Here is an 18,227-nt window from a genome sequence, read left to right on the forward strand (position 1 = left end):
CATCTGCTGATGAACTCCTCATTCATGACTTGGTTACCTCCAGTCTTGACTATTCCAGTGTACTCCTGGCTGGTCTCCCACATGCTACCCTCCGTAAAACTCTGGTGCCCTGATGTAGACTCATAGCAAGTCCCGTTCATCTATCAACCCTGTGCTCGCTGATCAACATTGGCTCCTGATCAAGCAATGTCTTGATTTTAAAATCCTCATCTTTGTTTTCAAATCTCTCAATGGCTGTGCCCCTTCCTATTTCTGTAATCTCCCCCAACCCCACAACCCTCCGAGGTATCTGAGCTCATCTAATTCTGACCTCTTGAGCATCCCTGATTTTAATCACTCTACCTTTGGTGGCCTTGCCTTCAGCTGCCTCGCCCTAAGCTCTGGAATTCCCTCCCTAAACGTCTCTACCTTGCTTTCCTCTTTTAAGACACTCCTTAAAACTTATCTCTTTGACCAAACTTTTGGTCATCTGACCTAATATTTCCTCGCCTAATATTTCATCTGTCCTAATATGGGTTGGCATCATATTTTGCTTTATAATGCTCCTGTGACACACCTTGGGAACTTTTATTATTTAAAGGTGCTCTATACATTGTTTGTCCTTGATCATGCCTGAAATGTACCTTAATTCTATTTAATTGCCTTTTTGAATATTCCTTGATAACCCTATCCAGCAAATATTTATCGATGTCAGTCTTGAAAATTTCCATTGCCCTCAGCAACTACAGCATTTTGGGGGAGAGAATTCTAGATTTCTAATACTCTTTGTGTGAAAAATTGTTTTCTGATTTCATTCCTAAATTGCACACATTTCCTGTGCATCCTATTATTTATGGCACAAACCTGCATCGGGAACTGCTCCACCCTCTAGGAGGACACATTCCACCATCATTTCCCTTTTGTACACTAGACTGCATGGGACGCTTCTCTTGGAAGTGGAGGCAGTAGCTGAGGAACAGCAAGCAGACACTGAGATATCCAGGTCAAGGGTGTTTTCTGAGACTGGGGAGCCTGCAGCCGTTGATGCAGAGGGTGGAACTGGTCTCCAAAGAGCCATTCACCCAATATTTCCTCTGCTTCCAGTAGGATGGGAGCAGTGACTGCCAGGCGCAATGTACGTCATGTATGCTTGACAGAACCATTGATGTACATAATAGTTCTATGGTCAAAGACTACCTGAGACTCAATTGTGTACAAACCTGTTTGATTCATGTAGGTGTAAGGTGGGTATGAAGAACCCTCACTGGCTCAATGTGTACATCTTCATGCTCAAAGAAACTCTGCTACATGGTGAAATCCATGTGCCCTGTCCAGATAATGCCCCTTTTCTCGAAAGAAAAGTGGCGACAGTGTTAACCTTTGAAAAAGCAGCAGTTGCCATTTCCCTGATGCATGTGGACACTACCGGTTGCCTGATCTAGTACTGATAGATTTCCTTGAAGGTTGGAGGAGCCTTCAAAGTTCCCTGCTGTTGCAACCTTCACTCCTGTAGGAAGAGGCGTCAGTGATCCAGGTGTAGTGTGCAGATCAGTATATGCCAATTTCTGTGGCAAACTGTTTTAGTGGAGAGGTAGGCTGTTTATCACTGTGTCAAGGCCAGTACACACATGTCATATAATGAACTTTCAGATAATACTTTTAAAGTTTGGACACAAATAAGCTGTTAAAACAGCTGCCGCAAATAATGTGACTTCTATCATTTGGGCTGCAGACAGTATCAAGTCTCCAGTGAATACCTAATTAAATATGGGCATAGGTGGGGGCACTCACAGCCATTTGTGGAATTCACACATTCTTTGTTTAAGGAAGGGCTACCACAAAAGACTGTGGAGTTTCCAGACTGCCTGTCTGTCACCATGTTTCATACTGGACAAAAGGGAAGATCAAAACTCAATTTGTGACAGATGGAAGTGATGGTCACTATCAACCTCCCATTGCATCTCGGTGGCCTCCCCCATCCAAACTAGGTGGCCCTCAGAAGTGTTAACCCACAACACAGGATGTGGAATGAACATGAACACCACACTTTATTTGGAAAATACCTTGAACTTGTGAAAAGCCACACAGTGAGACAACCATGTTTTCTTTGTAAAAGATCCATTAAGAGCAGTTTACTGATCAGATCCGCAGAACCATCAGAAGTATTAGTGCAGCCAGTCAGTGAACCAGACTCAGAAACTAGCCACAAGACATCAAGCAGCCAAAGTACTTAATCTGTTCCAGTGTTTCAAAGTTCACCAGAGAACCATCCTCCTAGATATTCAACAACAAGGAACCTCACAACTTGCTGTGAAACCTTTCCTTTAGAAGGCCCTCACCTCAACTCTAAATCATCAAACCATTCAAGCAAACACAGGCCTGTCACATGAGAGATTGGAAATCAGAGACTGAATTAACTGTAATTTGTAAAAGCGCATTATATTTACCTGTATCTAATAATTGTGTGTGTGCGTGAGACCGAGTGTGTAATGTTGCATTAATTTGGGGTAAGTGTGTGAGAATATTATTGATTTATTTATTTTAAACTCCCAAAAGCTTGATGCTGAATTACTTAATTGGAATACACACCCCAAGGATGAGGTAAGGCAGACCTCATCCCCAAAACATACTGACTATGGGCAACAAGAAAGCAAATATATGACAACAGACATTATCCTAATACCTCTTAAAGGGAAACAGTTGGCTTTGCAAAGATTTGTTTTGTTTGCTTTTAATTTGTATTTTGATCTTCCCTTTGAAGCCTTTTCTTCCCTGTATTAACTGGTTTTGCTGGGTTGGCCTCCATGCTCCCATTTTTGTATTTTTTTGGATTTCTTTTTCCAACACGTTTCTTCATTATTCTGTGTGTTGTTGATTTTGGCGATGAAACTCATTGACTATCAGCTGTATGGTGGCCTCCAATTCTAACATTTTCCAAGCCTGCTGCAGGTAACCTTCCAATAATAGGGAAATGGAAGTGGCCTCTTCAGTCATGTTCTGAGGGTCTGTGTTTCACTACTCTTACCCAAGTGCAGACTGTTCTCTCCTATTGAATGTTGCATAGTTCTGCCATTGGAAATGGAGTAATAAGGGAGGCTAGAATAAAACAGTGACACTGTCAAGGGGCTGCCCACTTTGCGTGTTCTAGAACTATGGCGAATGAAGTGGCTAGATTGGGAGATGTCTTTCTCTGCATGTACACAAGGAAATTAAATCTGGTGAGATGTTTCAGCAACTCTGATCTTGCTATTCTATAAATTCCTCCAGGTAACCCAGCACCACAATGGTTCATGTGATGATCCCACTTTCCAGGCAATATCAGCAAGAGATAAGAAGCTGCTGAAGGCTGTCTTGAAGTTACATTATTGCCTGCCAAGGGCAGAGCTAGTAATAATAATGCCTTCTCTAGTCTTGATTCACTTATTCAAGTGTTCCTGGGTCTGGACACTTTATTCACCAATTTAGTTATGATTTGCTGTGCCTGGTGAACTTGCACTTCTGGAGTAGAATGCAATGTCTCTCCTTTTTGTTCGGTATGGATTTCAAATAAAATGGATCAAAGGTGGATCAGCCATGATCTCATTGAATGTCAGAACATACTTGAGGGGCTGAATGGCTTACTTGTGTTCCAACAGTCGTTCCATATATATTTCCTTTCGATCTCACATTTCTTGGAGAAATGACACCAGACAATGACAGTAGAAGATAATGCCACAGTGAAAGAGGAGGTAGTTGAAATGCTGGTTGGGTTAAAAATTAATAAAGAGGAGGTACTGGAAATGCTGGCTGTGCTTAAAATAGGTAAGTCACCAGGTCTGGATGGGACGCATCCTAGATTGCTCTAGGAAATAAGGGTGGAAATTATGGAGGCACTAGTCATAATCTTCCAATCCTCCTTAGATAAGAGGGTGGTGCCAGAGAACTGTAGACTTACAAACATACGAGCTAAATGTTACATCCTTGATCAAAAAGGGATAAGGATAAAGGGTACAATTTTAAAGCAATTGCAAGAACAGAGTGACCTGGGGGTCTATGTGCATAAATAGTTGAAGGTGGCAGGACAGGTGGAAAATTAATTTAAAAAGCTTACAGGATCCTGTGCTTTATAGATAAAGGAACAGAGTACAAAAGCAAGTAAGTTATAATGAATGCCTATAACTCTGGTTTGGCTTCAACTGCAGTATTGTGTCCAATACTGGACACCGCACTCTAGGAAGGATGTGAAAGCATTAGAGAGTGCAGAAAAGATTCAGGAGAATGGTTCCAGGAATAAGAAACTTCAGTTAGAGGGATTGGAGAAACTGGGGTTGTTCTCCTTAGATTGAGAGGAGATTTTCTAGAAGTATTCAAAATTATGAGGGGTCTAGATAGATAGAGAGAAACTGTTCCATTGCCGGAAAGATATGGAACCAGAGAATACTGATTTAAAGTGATTGGCAAAAGAACCAGAAATAACCTAAGAAAAGTATTTTTTACATAACAAGTGGTTAGGACTTGGAATGTGTAGACAATCCTGTCTTTCAAAGGAGAGTTAGATAAATACATGAAGGAAAAAATTCAGGGATGCGGGGTAGTTGCAGGGGAAGTAGGACGAGCTGGATTGTTCTTCCAGAGTTCGGCAATGACTTGATGGGCCGGGTGGTCTCTTTCTGTGCTGGTAGCAGTATATGATTCTTTGAGATTGTGGCCTTGTCTGCCTCTGAGGCGGACGTTAAATATTCCATAGCACTATTCGGAGAAAAGCAGGAGAGCTATTCCCTATGTCCTGCCCATATTTATTCCTCAAGGAACAACTAAAACTAATTGTTATCACATTGCTGTTTGTGGGAGTTTGTTGTGTGCATTGTGCTGCCGTTTTTCCATCATTACAACAGTCACTATACTTCAAAAATATTTCATTTGCTTTGAAATGTTTTGGGAGATCCAAAGATGGAAGGTGCTATATAAATCCAAGTCCTTGTTTTATGACGTTTGTATCTGATTTTTGTCAAGTGCTTCTATGTTAGCCTTATGAGCAAGATTTGTTGAGTAAATGTAGGCTGTGCAGAGTCAATTTTATGAAGCTGTGTACAGGAGCATGAATTAGGAACTCTATGGAAAACTGCAAGACCTGTTGGTCTCCACAATTGATATGCGCTCTAATCAAGAGAAGATTTTCATAAAATCTGGTATTACATGTACACCAGCAGAACATTAGAAACAGTATAATTACTCCAAAATGCCTTATAAGGAACTTAACATTATATTTAGGTTTATATCTAAAAAGCGGTCCCAACCTGTTAAAGCTACTACAAAGGGAGGACCACTTGTGTTCCAAAAAGCAGAAGCAGCATGCAATAGACAGAGCTAAGCGATTCCACAAACAACGGATCAGATCAAAGCTCTGCAGCCCTGCCACATCCAGTCATGAATGGTGATGGACAATTAAACAAGTAACAGGAGGAGCAGGTTCCACAAATATCCCTATCCTCAAATAGGGGGGAGCCCAACACAACAGTGCAAAAGACAAGGCTGAAGCGTTTGCAGCCATCTTTAGCCAGAAGTGCCAAGTGGAACACTGTCACTGGATCAAAACCCCAGAACTCCCTCCCTAACAGCACTGTGGGTATACCTACACCGCATGGACTGCAGCGGTTCAAGAAGGCAGCTCACCACCACCTTCTCAAGGGCAATTAGCGATGGGCAACAAATACTGGCCTAGCCAGTGATACCCACGCCCTGTGAAAGATTCAGAAAAGATTGTCAAATTAACATGTTTCTAATCTGTCATTGCGAATTCAGAATGCACTTAAAAAATAGCTTGATGAAGCTACTAAAGTGAGTTGGCTCAGTGGGAAGCACTCTTGCTTCTGAATCAGTAGGTTAGTGGTTCAAAGCCTAGTTGAATTTGAGTACATAATCTGAGCTGACACTACAGTGCAGCATTGAGAGAGAGCTGTACTGTTTTTGAGATATGAAAATAGGATTCTGTACATCTGCTTAGTTAGATGTAAAAGCAATCTCCTTTTCAGTTAGTACCAATTATTTGTTATTTTGGATTTTTTTTCAGTATAAATTGCTGTTGTGTTTTCCTATGTAACAATAGTGACTACATTTCAAAAGTTCATTAATTACCTGTGAAGCGTGTTGGGGTACGCTGAGGCTGTGAATGCCCAATGTAAATGCAAGTTCCTTCTTTAATAAAAATAGTCTTCGGATAGTTTCTGAGGCATTGTCCTCTGGTAACCATCAGAAACATTTTTTGTAATCATTAAGTTAATGGTTAATCTCCAATGACATTGAATTAGGAACTCAAGACCATGCGTAATTTTGAGGTGAAGCAGTTTATAAAGTAGGAATTATTGAACCATGGTGGCAGACTAACTCGATCCCCATTTTACAACAATAACACTTTCATTTAAATGGCACTTTTAACATAGTAAGATGGTCCATAATGCTTCACAGAGTGTTTTTCAGACTGAAGTTAACAACAGGCCACTTAAAGGGATAGTAGGATTGGGGACAAAAACTTGGTCAAAGAAGCAGGTTTTTGGGAGAGACTTAAAGGAGGAAAGACAGTGGGCGAGAGGCTTAGGGAGGGAATTCTAGAACCTGGTAACTGAAGGCAATGGTGGAACGATTAAAATCAGGGATGTGCAAGAAACTGGAAATGGAGGAGCACAAGAATGAAAATTTTAAAATCGATGCATTCCCTGACCAGGAGCCAATGTTGGTCAGCCATTCATCCTGGTTTAAAAGAACACTTTAATTTGCTTTTGTTATAAAGAACTAGAAAAAAAGTACAATAGAGAAGTAGAGTGGGTCAGTGTATAGAAGTCGGTCTGCAGTATAGGCTGGGGTGCTGGGAGATGTGAAACTGCACCATTGCTGGTGGAGCTGTGTAATGAAACTGCAACAAGTTTACAATGGGACTTTCCATTAGAAATATAGACATGGGGAAAAGTTGACAAACCTATGACCTGAAAGAAAGCTTTTCTGCCAGAGAGTATGGAGACATACGATTGTTGATATATTATTTATAATAGTACTTGGAAGATGTTCTGCATTGTCAGCATCCCACAAACAGCAGTGAGGTGAATGAGCAGTTAATCTTTTCTTATTCATGGTGGTTGATAGAGGAATCAAGACTCTGGGAGACCTTTCTGCTGTTAGTGCCTTTAATCTGAACTGCTGGAACAAACAGACTACACTCAGTTGAACAGGGCCAATTTTATGTAATCACATTTCAAGTATAGAGCCTCATCCACCAGCTAGGTATATCAAGAATTTAAGCATGTGCACAAAATCCAGATGTGGGATAGGCCTTTCATCAGAAGCAGGGTTCTCCCAAACATCTAGCACACGGGACAGCACCTCTGCCAATATAGCACTCACTCATTAGTGATCTGGAACATGGACTAGACTGTGAATTCAAACACTGACATAGAATTTAACCCACAATTTTCTGACCCACAGTGCAGTGTGCAGTTGTTATGTCAGCTAAACCAAGAATTACCTAAGGATCTGTTGCATTTATACATTAGATGTTAGTTTGATTTAAATTCATTCAGTTATCTCAACCTCATTTATCTTTCCATTGTAAATGTAGAAACTGTGGCCTTGATATTTTCCTCTAGAGTTGTGCAATGTTAATAACCTGACCTGTAATCAGACCTTGCTGATCAGAAATGCCTTTTCCCATTTCAGACGAGCCATGCGCTTTGTATTGCTCCCCTTTTGGAAAAGAGTCCCCTGTCCTAATAGCTGAGAGAGTTCTCGATGGCACTCCTTGTGGGCCCTATGAGACGGACCTTTGTGTGAATGGCAAGTGTAAGGTGAGCCTCAACTCTGAAAATTTTCTTGTAAGAACATCCACTGTCTTCTTGTGCCTTAAAAATAAAATCAATGAGAAAGTGACTAATTCTTTCTTGGGATAAAATTAGATTACAGGTTGATGCATTCACATCAAATCCTTCTGTCTGTTATTTTGTTAAAGGTTTCAGAATATTTTTAAATCCCTCAGTGAAAAGTCTTATCAAAAACATTCATAAAAACACATTAGTAGCTTATTATCAACCAATAGGGTGTTTATATGCTATCATTCATAAAGTTAAGTGTTGTCATGGAGATAATTTCATTCGTGTTCCACCTCTGTTTTCTAGGAGCGTGTTTTCTAATATTACGTGGTGTGCTTTAGTTCCATTTGACATCTCATTCTGAACGTAAATGAGTCACAAATTAAATTGGCAAAGGGAGTCTGGAAGATGAGTTTGTGGAATGCTTCCTGGAACAACATGATGTGGAACCAATAGGGATAAAGCTTTTTTACACCTGGCATTATGCAACAAGGCAGGTTCAATTAGTAACTTCATAGTCGAGGATCCTTTGGGGAATCCGTAATCATGATACAATTGAATTCCATTTAATTTTGAGAGCGACATATTCCAGTCCCAAACAAACATACGACATACGATCAAGGAGTAGGAGTAGGCCATTCAGCCCCTTGAGCCTGCTCCGCCATTTAATAAGATCATGGCTGATCTGATAATAACCGGAAATCCCACCTACCCCCAATAACCTATCACCCCCTTGCTTACCAAGAATCTATCTACCTCCGCCTTAAAAATATTCAAAGATTCTGCTTCCACTGCCTTTTCAGGAAAAGAGTTCAAAAGAGTCATGACCCCCGAGTGGGAAAATTTTGCCTTTTCTCTGTTTTAAATGAGCGATTCCTTATTTTTAAACAGTGACCACTAGTTTTAGATTCTCCCACAAGAGGAAACATCCTCTCCACATCCACCCTGTCAAGACTCCTCAGGATCTTATATATTTCAATCAAGCCACCTGCTTCTCTTCTAAACTCCAGTGAATACAAGCCTAGTCTGTCCAACTTTTTCTCATAAGAGAACCCACCCATTACAGGTATTAGTCTGGTAAACCTTCTCTGAACTGCATCCAATGCATTTACATCCTTCCTTCAAATGTAATCTCTCTAGTGCCCTGTACAACAGAAGCATAGCCTCCCTACTTTTGCATTCAATTCCCCTCTCAATAAATTACAACATTCTATTAGCATCCCTAATTGCTTGCTGTACCTGCATACTAACCTTTTGTGATTCATGCACGAGATACCCAGACCCCTCTGCACCTCAGAACTTTGCGATCTCTCGCCATTTAGATAATTTGCTTCTCTTTTATTCTTCCTGCCAAAATGGACAATTTCACATTTTCCCACATTATACTCCACTTTTCCAGATCTTTGCCCACTCACTTAACCTACCTATATCTTTTTTTGGCCTCCTTGTGTCCTCTTCACAACTTACTTTCCTACCTATCTTTGTGTCACCAGCAAATTTGGCAACCATCCCATCCTTCTCTTCATACAAGTCATTTGTATAAATTGTAAACAGTTGAGGTCCCAGAACTGATCCCTGGGGCACACCACCCGTTACATCTTGCCAACCTGAGAAAGACCCATTTATGCCTACTCTCTGCTTCTATCCATGAATTTTAAACTTAAACAAATGTTTTAACATCGGTGTGAGGGGACAGCTGGCTATGGTTGATTGGGTAAATAGCCTAAACTATACAGCTGTAAATAGCGTTGCTTCCTGATGTCACCACTGAGTGGCCTAGCTCCAATCTTAAGACTATGACCCCTTGCTTTGGACTCCCCACCAGAAAAAATAGTTTCTCCCTATCCATCCCTTTCAAATCCTTTAATCATCTTAAACATCACAATTAGGTCACCCCTTAACCTCCTATATTCAAGCCTAGTCTATGTATCCCATCTTCATATTTTAATCCTTTTAGTCCCAGGACCATTCTGGAACAGTGAAGAAGGCTTCCCTGCTCTCTGAAACATACAGAAATAGATATCAGGAGAGATTTATAATGGGTGTCTGACTCTCTAATGTACAAAGTTAAAGTTACAGTATTTAACGCATGAGTGGCTATGTACACCATTTGTGTAGCTAAGGAGGAGTCTTATGCTATCAACAGGAACAGCTGTTTTTTGGGCTCAATCAAATCCCATCACATAAATAATGAATGCTCGTTACATGGCCCATGGTGTAGGGAATAATACAGACCATGGGGAACAATTACAGTGTACCCTGTTCACCGTAATATAACTGAGTTAATAATCCTGTAATTTGGATTGATAATCCAGAGAATGAGAGTTCAAATTCCACAGCTCCATCGAACCACTCTTCGGTTAAACAAAGCCTGGAATTAGAAAGCAGGTTAGTCCACTCAATCCAACTGATTCATTAATATCCTTTAGGGAAGGAACACTGCCATCCTCTCCTGGTCTGGTCTATGTACAACTCCAGTTTCTCATCAGTGTGGTTGACACTTAACTGCCCTCTGAAGTGGTCTAGAAAGCCACTCAGTTGTAACAAATTGCTAGAAAGAAAAACATACAAGACGAAGACTGAGCGTCACTGTCTCAGGGCAGCTGGAGGTGCACCATAATTGCCGGCCTTGCTAGTGACACCCACATCTCTAGAATGATTTAAAAGAAACTCCCTCATTTGAAGTATTGCAATGACCGTGTTATCCGTCATTTTACTGCTTCTCTCCCACAGGAATGTTGCTGAAGCAGAACTAATGGGCAAGGGGAAAAAATGAACAAGCTGCACAGACACCTTGGATTCTTTTTAACTTCTATATTTACATGAGTACATTCACATTACAGAAAACTGAACAAGAGAATTTAAGCCTCCCATTCTTTTGGGGCCAGATATTCACAGGCCGATTTGGGCCAGAGCAGATGCATGAGCCTGGTCATCACACCTCCATTTCTGGAGTCAGTGACATTTGTGAGGGTAGCAGGGAACACAAGTCTCCAGACTCACCTGTATTCTTAAGCAGGCCAATTAATTTGGTTAAGGACTTGTTAACAGTCCATCTCTAAGAACCTTTTGCATTTTTGTGGGGGCAACTGGCGTTCTGTAGCTGTCTGCCTTAAACCAGCTGCAGGCAGACAAGGACCATGTCGGTGGCACGTCAGGGAAGTGAGAAAAGTTTAAAAAGGTGAGTGTCCATGTTTATCATAGGTTACAGGGCTTACCCCTTTGGAAGGTAAAGTTGCAGCAGTCCAACACAGGTCAGGCGATGAGTCACATTAAGAACTTTGCCATTTCAGGGGGTTGTCACTCTCCTGGCATGGTGGGGGCATCGGAGCAGTGGGAAGGTTTGCACTCCATCTGAGCGCCAGGAAGGCTGCAGCTGGAAATGGGTGCTGCACTCTTAGACATCAAGGACATTGAAGATGAAGAACAGCAGCTTCCAGAGGAAAGGCAGGTCATCAGGAGGCCAGAGGAGGGGCACTAAGGAGACACTAGCCTGAGCACGGGATCTACAGGCAGAGACAAAGATACCTGTACATGGTTGGGAACCAGTGCTGAAGGGAACTGTGACTCTCAAGGCAGATGGTCAGTGTGGACCTATTATGACACAGCCGATGGTAAAGCCTGAGTTGTTCAAATGCCAAGGGAAAATTTGAAACAACTGACAACCTATTTTTTCAGTTTGTAGTTTCAAGAAGCAGACTTTGAATTCAGTAGTAATTAGACCACCAAGTCTCAAGAGGTTTTTTATAAAACTAAACTAAACATTTATTAATACAAGAAAGAATGTAAATACATATGGATGTCTACAAAATTACGTCTATATTAACTACAAAAATCCCCCAATTAAACTGACTCTCAGCTACAACCCCTTTAAGGGAACAGTAAAACTCAGAGATTTAACAGACCTCTGGCAGAGCACACCCTGGACAGGCACATTCAAAATGAGTTTCTTCTTTCAGCTTTGGGTCCTTGCAGACAGACTTGAAGTTTACAGGCTGGAGGCTTCTCACACTTGTTGGATCTCAAAATGCCTCTACCTTATGCATAATCTTCTTTCTCCTTTATACATATCTTTTTCTTTTAATGTAAATTTTCCATTGTATCAGTAGGCTTTTAACTTTATCTTTTCTAACAACGACATCCTTTCATCCCACCAATTTTATTAGTAAGCTGAAAAAAATAAACACATTGCTTGGTATCTTCTAGCTAGGTGCAGTTAAACCAGCCACAGGCAGGCGATTTCACCCACAGTCTTGAATGATTTCTTTTAACAAATGCAAATTTACACTTTATCTTCTACCCTCCTTATGCTTATCAAAGTAACATCTCAAAACTACTATACATCAAAGCACCCAGACTAGCTGGCTAAGTGTGACAAACACACACACAGACACGGACCCCACTAGAACTCTATTTTAAAAAATAATTTCCAATAACATTATAGACATTAATATCTCTTCATGACAGGACCTTTGCTGCATTTCACAGGTGGCTGCAACAGTGCATCACCCAGGTGATTCCTTTTTCGCCAAGCTGGACTTATAACTCGTGGGGCATCACAGACACAGAGGGCATTGGGTCAAGTGCCTGGACCACTCGGGTGGTGCCCTGCAAGCCCTCCTACAAAGATCTCGGTCATTATGGTGATCTGCTACACTCTCCATAATACATCTCTTGAGAGGTGTGGATCTTGAAGACGTAGAAGCCCTGGAAGGGAACAGCTCATCGTGGGAGGAACATGCAGTAAGAGAGGAGGAGGAGGAGGAATTGGAAGCAGAGGGAGATGACGCTGAACAAAGGTGTCCCTGTTGCATGGCAAGGTGGCATCTTCCTTCACGGGTGTCAGGCCTAAGGCTCCCCTGTGACGCCTCACCATCGTGTGGTGCAGTGGAAGCCTTTGGCACAAACACTCTCCCTCAGGACAACTAGCAGCCTTGGTGATGGCTGCTGAGTGTCGGATGGAGCTTTAACTTTTTCCTCTTTTCTCCTCACCTCTCAAGTGCCGCAACATGATGTGTGTTTCAGAGGAAGTGTTGGAAACCTTTTGAATGTTGTAATGTGACGTTTAGCAGTAGACATGAAGCAGGCTTTTGGGTAATTTACATCAGAACAAACTGTAATGTTTATTCACACAGCACCCCCAAAATGTAAACGTAATGAAAAACGCTCACTCCCTCATGCACACACAGACACACAAGTCAAAAAGGATTCTAGATGTGAAGCATATATTTAGGTTATTAAGAGAAATACAAGAAGCAAATCACATATTTAAATTTAGTCCTTAAAGGTGCACATGTTGCAGGCCTAGAGGGTTCTCTCTCCTGGTTCTTTGGATGAATGGAAGATGGAAGCCTCTGGGTTTCCAGAAGAAGTCATGGCTGAGTTCTTGTAGGGATAAATCTTTGCAACTGGAGACATTTTACTCCCTCTCTCTCTCACACTGCCAGGGTTGACTGGTTGTTCCAGCAGGTTTCTATTTTTCTGAGTAGAGGAATGGCCCCTCTCTACCTGTTAGTTCCCAAACTGACTTGTCTCTCACTGGTTCTTGGAGTAATAAGATTTGTTATCTGAAATCAGTTTCAATCTTGTGACCACATGCTCATTGTTTCTGTTGTCCACACAATAGACACAAAGGATTCAAAGTTAGAAGCCATGCAACACAATGGGGGATTAACTGTGGCTGTTCACACTTGTTTGAGATAAACCACCTCTCTTTGTTTATTATCGAGCATGCAGACACTCTTGGGGTGGCTATTGATTTTGAGTTTTGCTAAATACCTAGTCAGTAGGAGCTGTAAATTCACAAGTGGTTTTGCATTTTGAATGTCTTTTCAAGGGGGGGAATTCTACCCATGGTGATTTACATTTTAAGAACTTTCCCGAGACCTGAGTTAATTCTTTGTACAAAATAAAATCACGAAAGGCTTCCTGACCCTCGATGGCCATCTTTGCAGCACATTGTCCATTTTTTAAAGTCAATTTCAAAATGTCCACATTACATAATGTCTGTATCTGGAAAGTTAGGAATATGGCATCTTTACCTGGTATGACACCCATATCCATATCAGTTAAAGGCTTGCTCCTGAGAATATTCGGACTTCAGTCAGTTTCACGAAGGTAGGTTTCTGAACCAAAAATAGAGCCACCTCCTGTTTTTCACCTCAATGGCAGAAATCTGGCCCCTGGTCTGATCGATTTAGTCTTTATTCCTTCTGGTAAAAATTAGAAGGAGCAGAAACCACCTTAAAAGTGGTGAAACTGATTAAGAACGAAAGAGGATATCAAGGCTTTGATGAGGGTGCAGAGGAGATTCACTTAGATAATCCCAGCAATGAGAAGATTTAATTAAAAGATGAGAGAAACGAGGGCACTTTTCATTAGAACAGGAAAGGAGTGAGATTTTCAAAATTTTGAAGGGTTTATATGAGGAAAATAGGGTGCAAGTATTTACACAGGTTGGTGAGTTGGTCACTAGAGGGTTAAATTTAGGACCATCACCACTAAAACAAAGAGGGCATGTTATTTACACACAGTCATCAGGACATGGAGGGGTAGAAACTGATTTATGTTTTCCAGGTCCAAAGTTGAATTCCATGTCGGAGGTGTGGGCTATGCCATATTGGGTCCCACGCTTGACTGGTATTCCTGGTGACCGCCTGAAACAAGCATAGGCAGCATTTAAATATGTTCATAAGGCCCCAGGCCTGAGTCATGACCCTCTGCTGAATTTGCAATCTGTGTGAGTCTGAAATGTCACTTCCTAAACCTGCCGAAATCATATTGGGAATTTTACAAGCGATCTGAAGAGATTTAAACAGATCCAGTTATGAAGTAGGATACAGCTGACTCCTGCAGAGGGGACTACCTCTGGCACACACCCCTCTTCCCAAATAGGACAAATTCCGTGAGGACCTGGACAGAGCTATTGCAAATACTCAGCAGTTGGACAAGTTATAGCGATGGGGGGGGGGGTGTGGGGGTTGGGGGGGGGGTGTTGGTGGGGGGGTGGTTGAATGTAAGAGTTGGAGCTGACTATCAGGCTGCTTAGGATGATGTCCTAGGGAATCAAGGACCTGGATTTTCACCAAGTCAGGTGACTGGGGCCCTTTAAAAATGGTGGGCAGGATCCTCAACCCTACTCCGGGGCTGCCTGATTTTCGGGAGTGCTTTTAAAGGGTGTGGCCTGGTTCTTGTCAAAAGCCCACATCCGGCACTCCCGAGCTGGCTGGCTCCATTACGGATATAGGCATCTTCTACTCCTCTGCAATTTTCATGGAGTCGGGCCAGGTTTTAAAAAAAAGCCTAAGTACGTATGCTTGGCTGAGAGTCCAGAGAGCTATTAGAGTACTAAATCACCTATGCCCCATCGAAATCATTGTTTGATTTGCAGCCCAGGTCTCTGATCTCTGCTGTCAATTTCACAATGTTCATTTACACAAGTTATGGTTTCAGGGATTTGTGGTTTTTTGTATTGATGCTCTAAAGGGTCTGGATGATTGACATTTTTATTAGCTTGTTATATGACTTTTTTCAACATAGGAGAAAGTTATGAATGAACTACTCTTTAAAGCTTTTTTTAACATATATCCCTATATACTATAAGGTTCATTGGTTCTAGACAGTGTATAATGTGTCAATAGGCATGGAAGCTAGGCATTGTGGCATGAGGGCCATTAGGAGATGGATGGGAGGGCAGAGCTAGGCATGGGGGCATGAGGGGCCATGAGGGAAGTGTGGAAGGGGAGAACTTGGCATAGAGGACATGAGGGGCCATGGGGGTGGTGGTATGGCAGAGCTTGGCATAGGGGACATGAGGGACCATAGGGGATGGGCGGGGGGCATGAGGCAGCATGGATGGGACATGGGGGTTGTGAACGGTGAGGGCTGGAGAGCCTTTATGTTTTCAACAGGGAAGATGTCCCGCAGTCCTGTTAAACAACCTGCCTCCACACCCTGCTGCCCCTGTGGCTGCCTCCTAACATTTTCCCGGGTCGGTTGGCCTGACTACAGTCCGCCCCTGCCCCCCCAATGGGTATTTTCTCCTGAGACAGGTGGGCCAAGCTGGGCATTTACCCAACTCCCACTACCAGCCTCAAGGTTAAAACTCCAGGTGAAGGTGTGGGGAAACGCAACAGCGATGGCATGGTTCTCCTGGGTCTTTGTACCTGCTGCAATATGTCAATTACTAACGCCATCTTTAGACAGAAGACAAAGTAGAAAAACACTTGGATGCACAGAAGATGTAAACACTGACATCAGATTGATGTTATCACCCAACCGAGCAACTTAGACAACATTATGATCACCAGGGTTTTGGAGGAAATGAGTGCTCCACAGACCACAGGATGCTGAGCTCCAAGATGAAACTCACTATCTCACTGACTGACATGCACTAAGACAGCTAGATGTGCAGAAACTAGCATCCACAGATTGAGTGCTGTGAACAATTCTGGCTCAGACTTGAGGAATAGCTGTCCTCTGAAGAAAACTCAAGTGATGATGTTGAAGTGGCGTGGTCAACCTTCAAATCAACAGTTCTGGAAGCTGCCAGTGAAGTCCGGGAAACATGGGGCAGAATTTTACACCGGTGGGATTTTATGGTCCCGCCGAAGTCCATGGACTTTTGAATGGCCCACCACGTTTTACAGCCCCACCCCTGCCATGGCAGGGCCATAAAATTCACCCACGGAAAAGAAACCACCGAGATTGGTTCCATGAAAATGATGGTCGAATTAAGGAACTGCTTATTGGCAGCATGGCTGGGAAACAAGGATACATCCGCTGCTAAGAAATCACCCCAGGAGATCAAAAGGAACCTGTAACATAAGCTGCATTGGATGTTAGGTCAAACAAGCCAGAGAGCTTCATGTCTACGCTGATCAGCACAACATGAGGAATTTCTTTAAAGCCCTGAAGACTGTGTATTGATCCTCCCTCACGTGACTACTCACCTGTTCTCAGCGCTGATGAGGACTCCCTCTGGCTGAACACTTCAGGGTGTGCTTAATCGTCCATCCACCATAAATGGGGTAGATATAGACAAGCTTCCAGAATAGGCGAGCTTCAATGTGAAAACCTGGACTGCAAACCCTCTGTTGTGGAGTTTAGCAGCGAGGATCCAAGGAAACAAATGTGGGGCACCCTAATTAGCTATCAAAGTCACAAAATTATATCATTGAATATGAAACCAACAAACTGCTCCTCATGAATTCAGGGATGGCACAATTTTTAATTTGCACAAAGGAAATGAACAAAATTCTGTGGGTGGAATCTCCCAGATTTGCATTAAGTGCAGTAGCAGGCGGGTAAAATGATGCAATGGCAGCTTTTCACACCATATCATCCCAAACTCCACTACATTAGTTTTGCATTCCCAGGCTACTCACCTTTTCAATGGCAGGTGGGCTCCGATTCGCTTGCCACACTGTCACTTCACCGTTTCATCACACCAGGCACCACATTTAAAGTACAGCCGCGTGCAGTGCTTCCAGCCCAGGACTGGCCCCGAAAGGCAAGAAGACTGTAACCCTCGAGCGCCTTGTGGACACTGTGGAAGCCGCTGTGATGTCCTCTAACCCATCTCTGGCCGCAGGAGGGGCATCTACTTGACCACTCCAGCTTGGTAGGCGATGGCAGTGGTGATCAGTTCCAAGGCTGCACTGAAGAGGTTGGTCATCCAATGCAGATAGAGGATGAATGATCTCATCCATGCAGCCAGGGTAAGGCAACCATCTCATCACTCTAAACTCATACACTCAAGCCCATCACACATTCACTAGCATTTCACACACTGCCAGTTCAAGGGACATCACCACTCATTCGCACACACACATTCCCTCACGTGTACATCTGGCCTCATCTCCTCTGGAGACTGCCTTCTCAACCTTCACTATCTTGAGGCCACTTGCACAGATCAACATGTGCCCCCCACACACACCCTGGGAAACCCTCCTTCCCTTGTACAGCTCTCGTCCTGCAGCCTCTTCCCTTGCCTGAGGCTACTTCTCCCCCTTCCCCAAGCAAGCCCTAGCCCTGCAGCCATTGAAAAGCCACCCATGTCTAGCTGATCTGGTAAGTAGAAACCTACTCGTGAGTCCCCCCCTAAAAATGATGTGGTGCTGTCTGTGAAGCCTGGCGCTGATGACTGCGAGTGCTGACTGAAGCAAGGTAGGCAAACAAACCTCGAAGTCCCGAGCGAAGTGCAGCCCGCCAAGTGCACGCCTTATATATGCTGTTGCGAAAAACGTCAGCCCCCTGCAGACATGGGCAGACGATCCAGCGATGGGGTGGGGCTGTGGGGGAGGGGAATGAGTCCGACAGGCTGGCTTTATAATGACATGCTGATGTATTACAATGAGTTTCCCGACGTCCAATGGCAGGGTACATGGCCCGCCAATGCAAGCAGAGTGGACG

The 18,227-nt window shown here is 43.0% G+C and overlaps 1 protein-coding gene across 2 annotated transcripts in view; it reads left to right on the plus strand.

Moving 5' to 3' along the window:
• The window catches only part of adamts17 (ADAM metallopeptidase with thrombospondin type 1 motif, 17), a 591,331-nt gene that overhangs the window by 402,563 nt on the left and 170,541 nt on the right, over positions 1-18,227 (plus strand). For both annotated transcript variants that reach the window (XM_041175111.1, XM_041175112.1), the window contains exon 14: positions 7,666-7,793. In XM_041175111.1, coding sequence (XP_041031045.1) covers positions 7,666-7,793 — 128 coding nt within the window. The remainder of the gene's footprint in view (positions 1-7,665; positions 7,794-18,227) is intronic.

The sequence above is a fragment of the Carcharodon carcharias genome, chromosome 26 (assembly GCF_017639515.1).
Source record: "Carcharodon carcharias isolate sCarCar2 chromosome 26, sCarCar2.pri, whole genome shotgun sequence".
Classification (NCBI taxonomy): Eukaryota; Metazoa; Chordata; class Chondrichthyes; order Lamniformes; family Lamnidae; genus Carcharodon; species Carcharodon carcharias.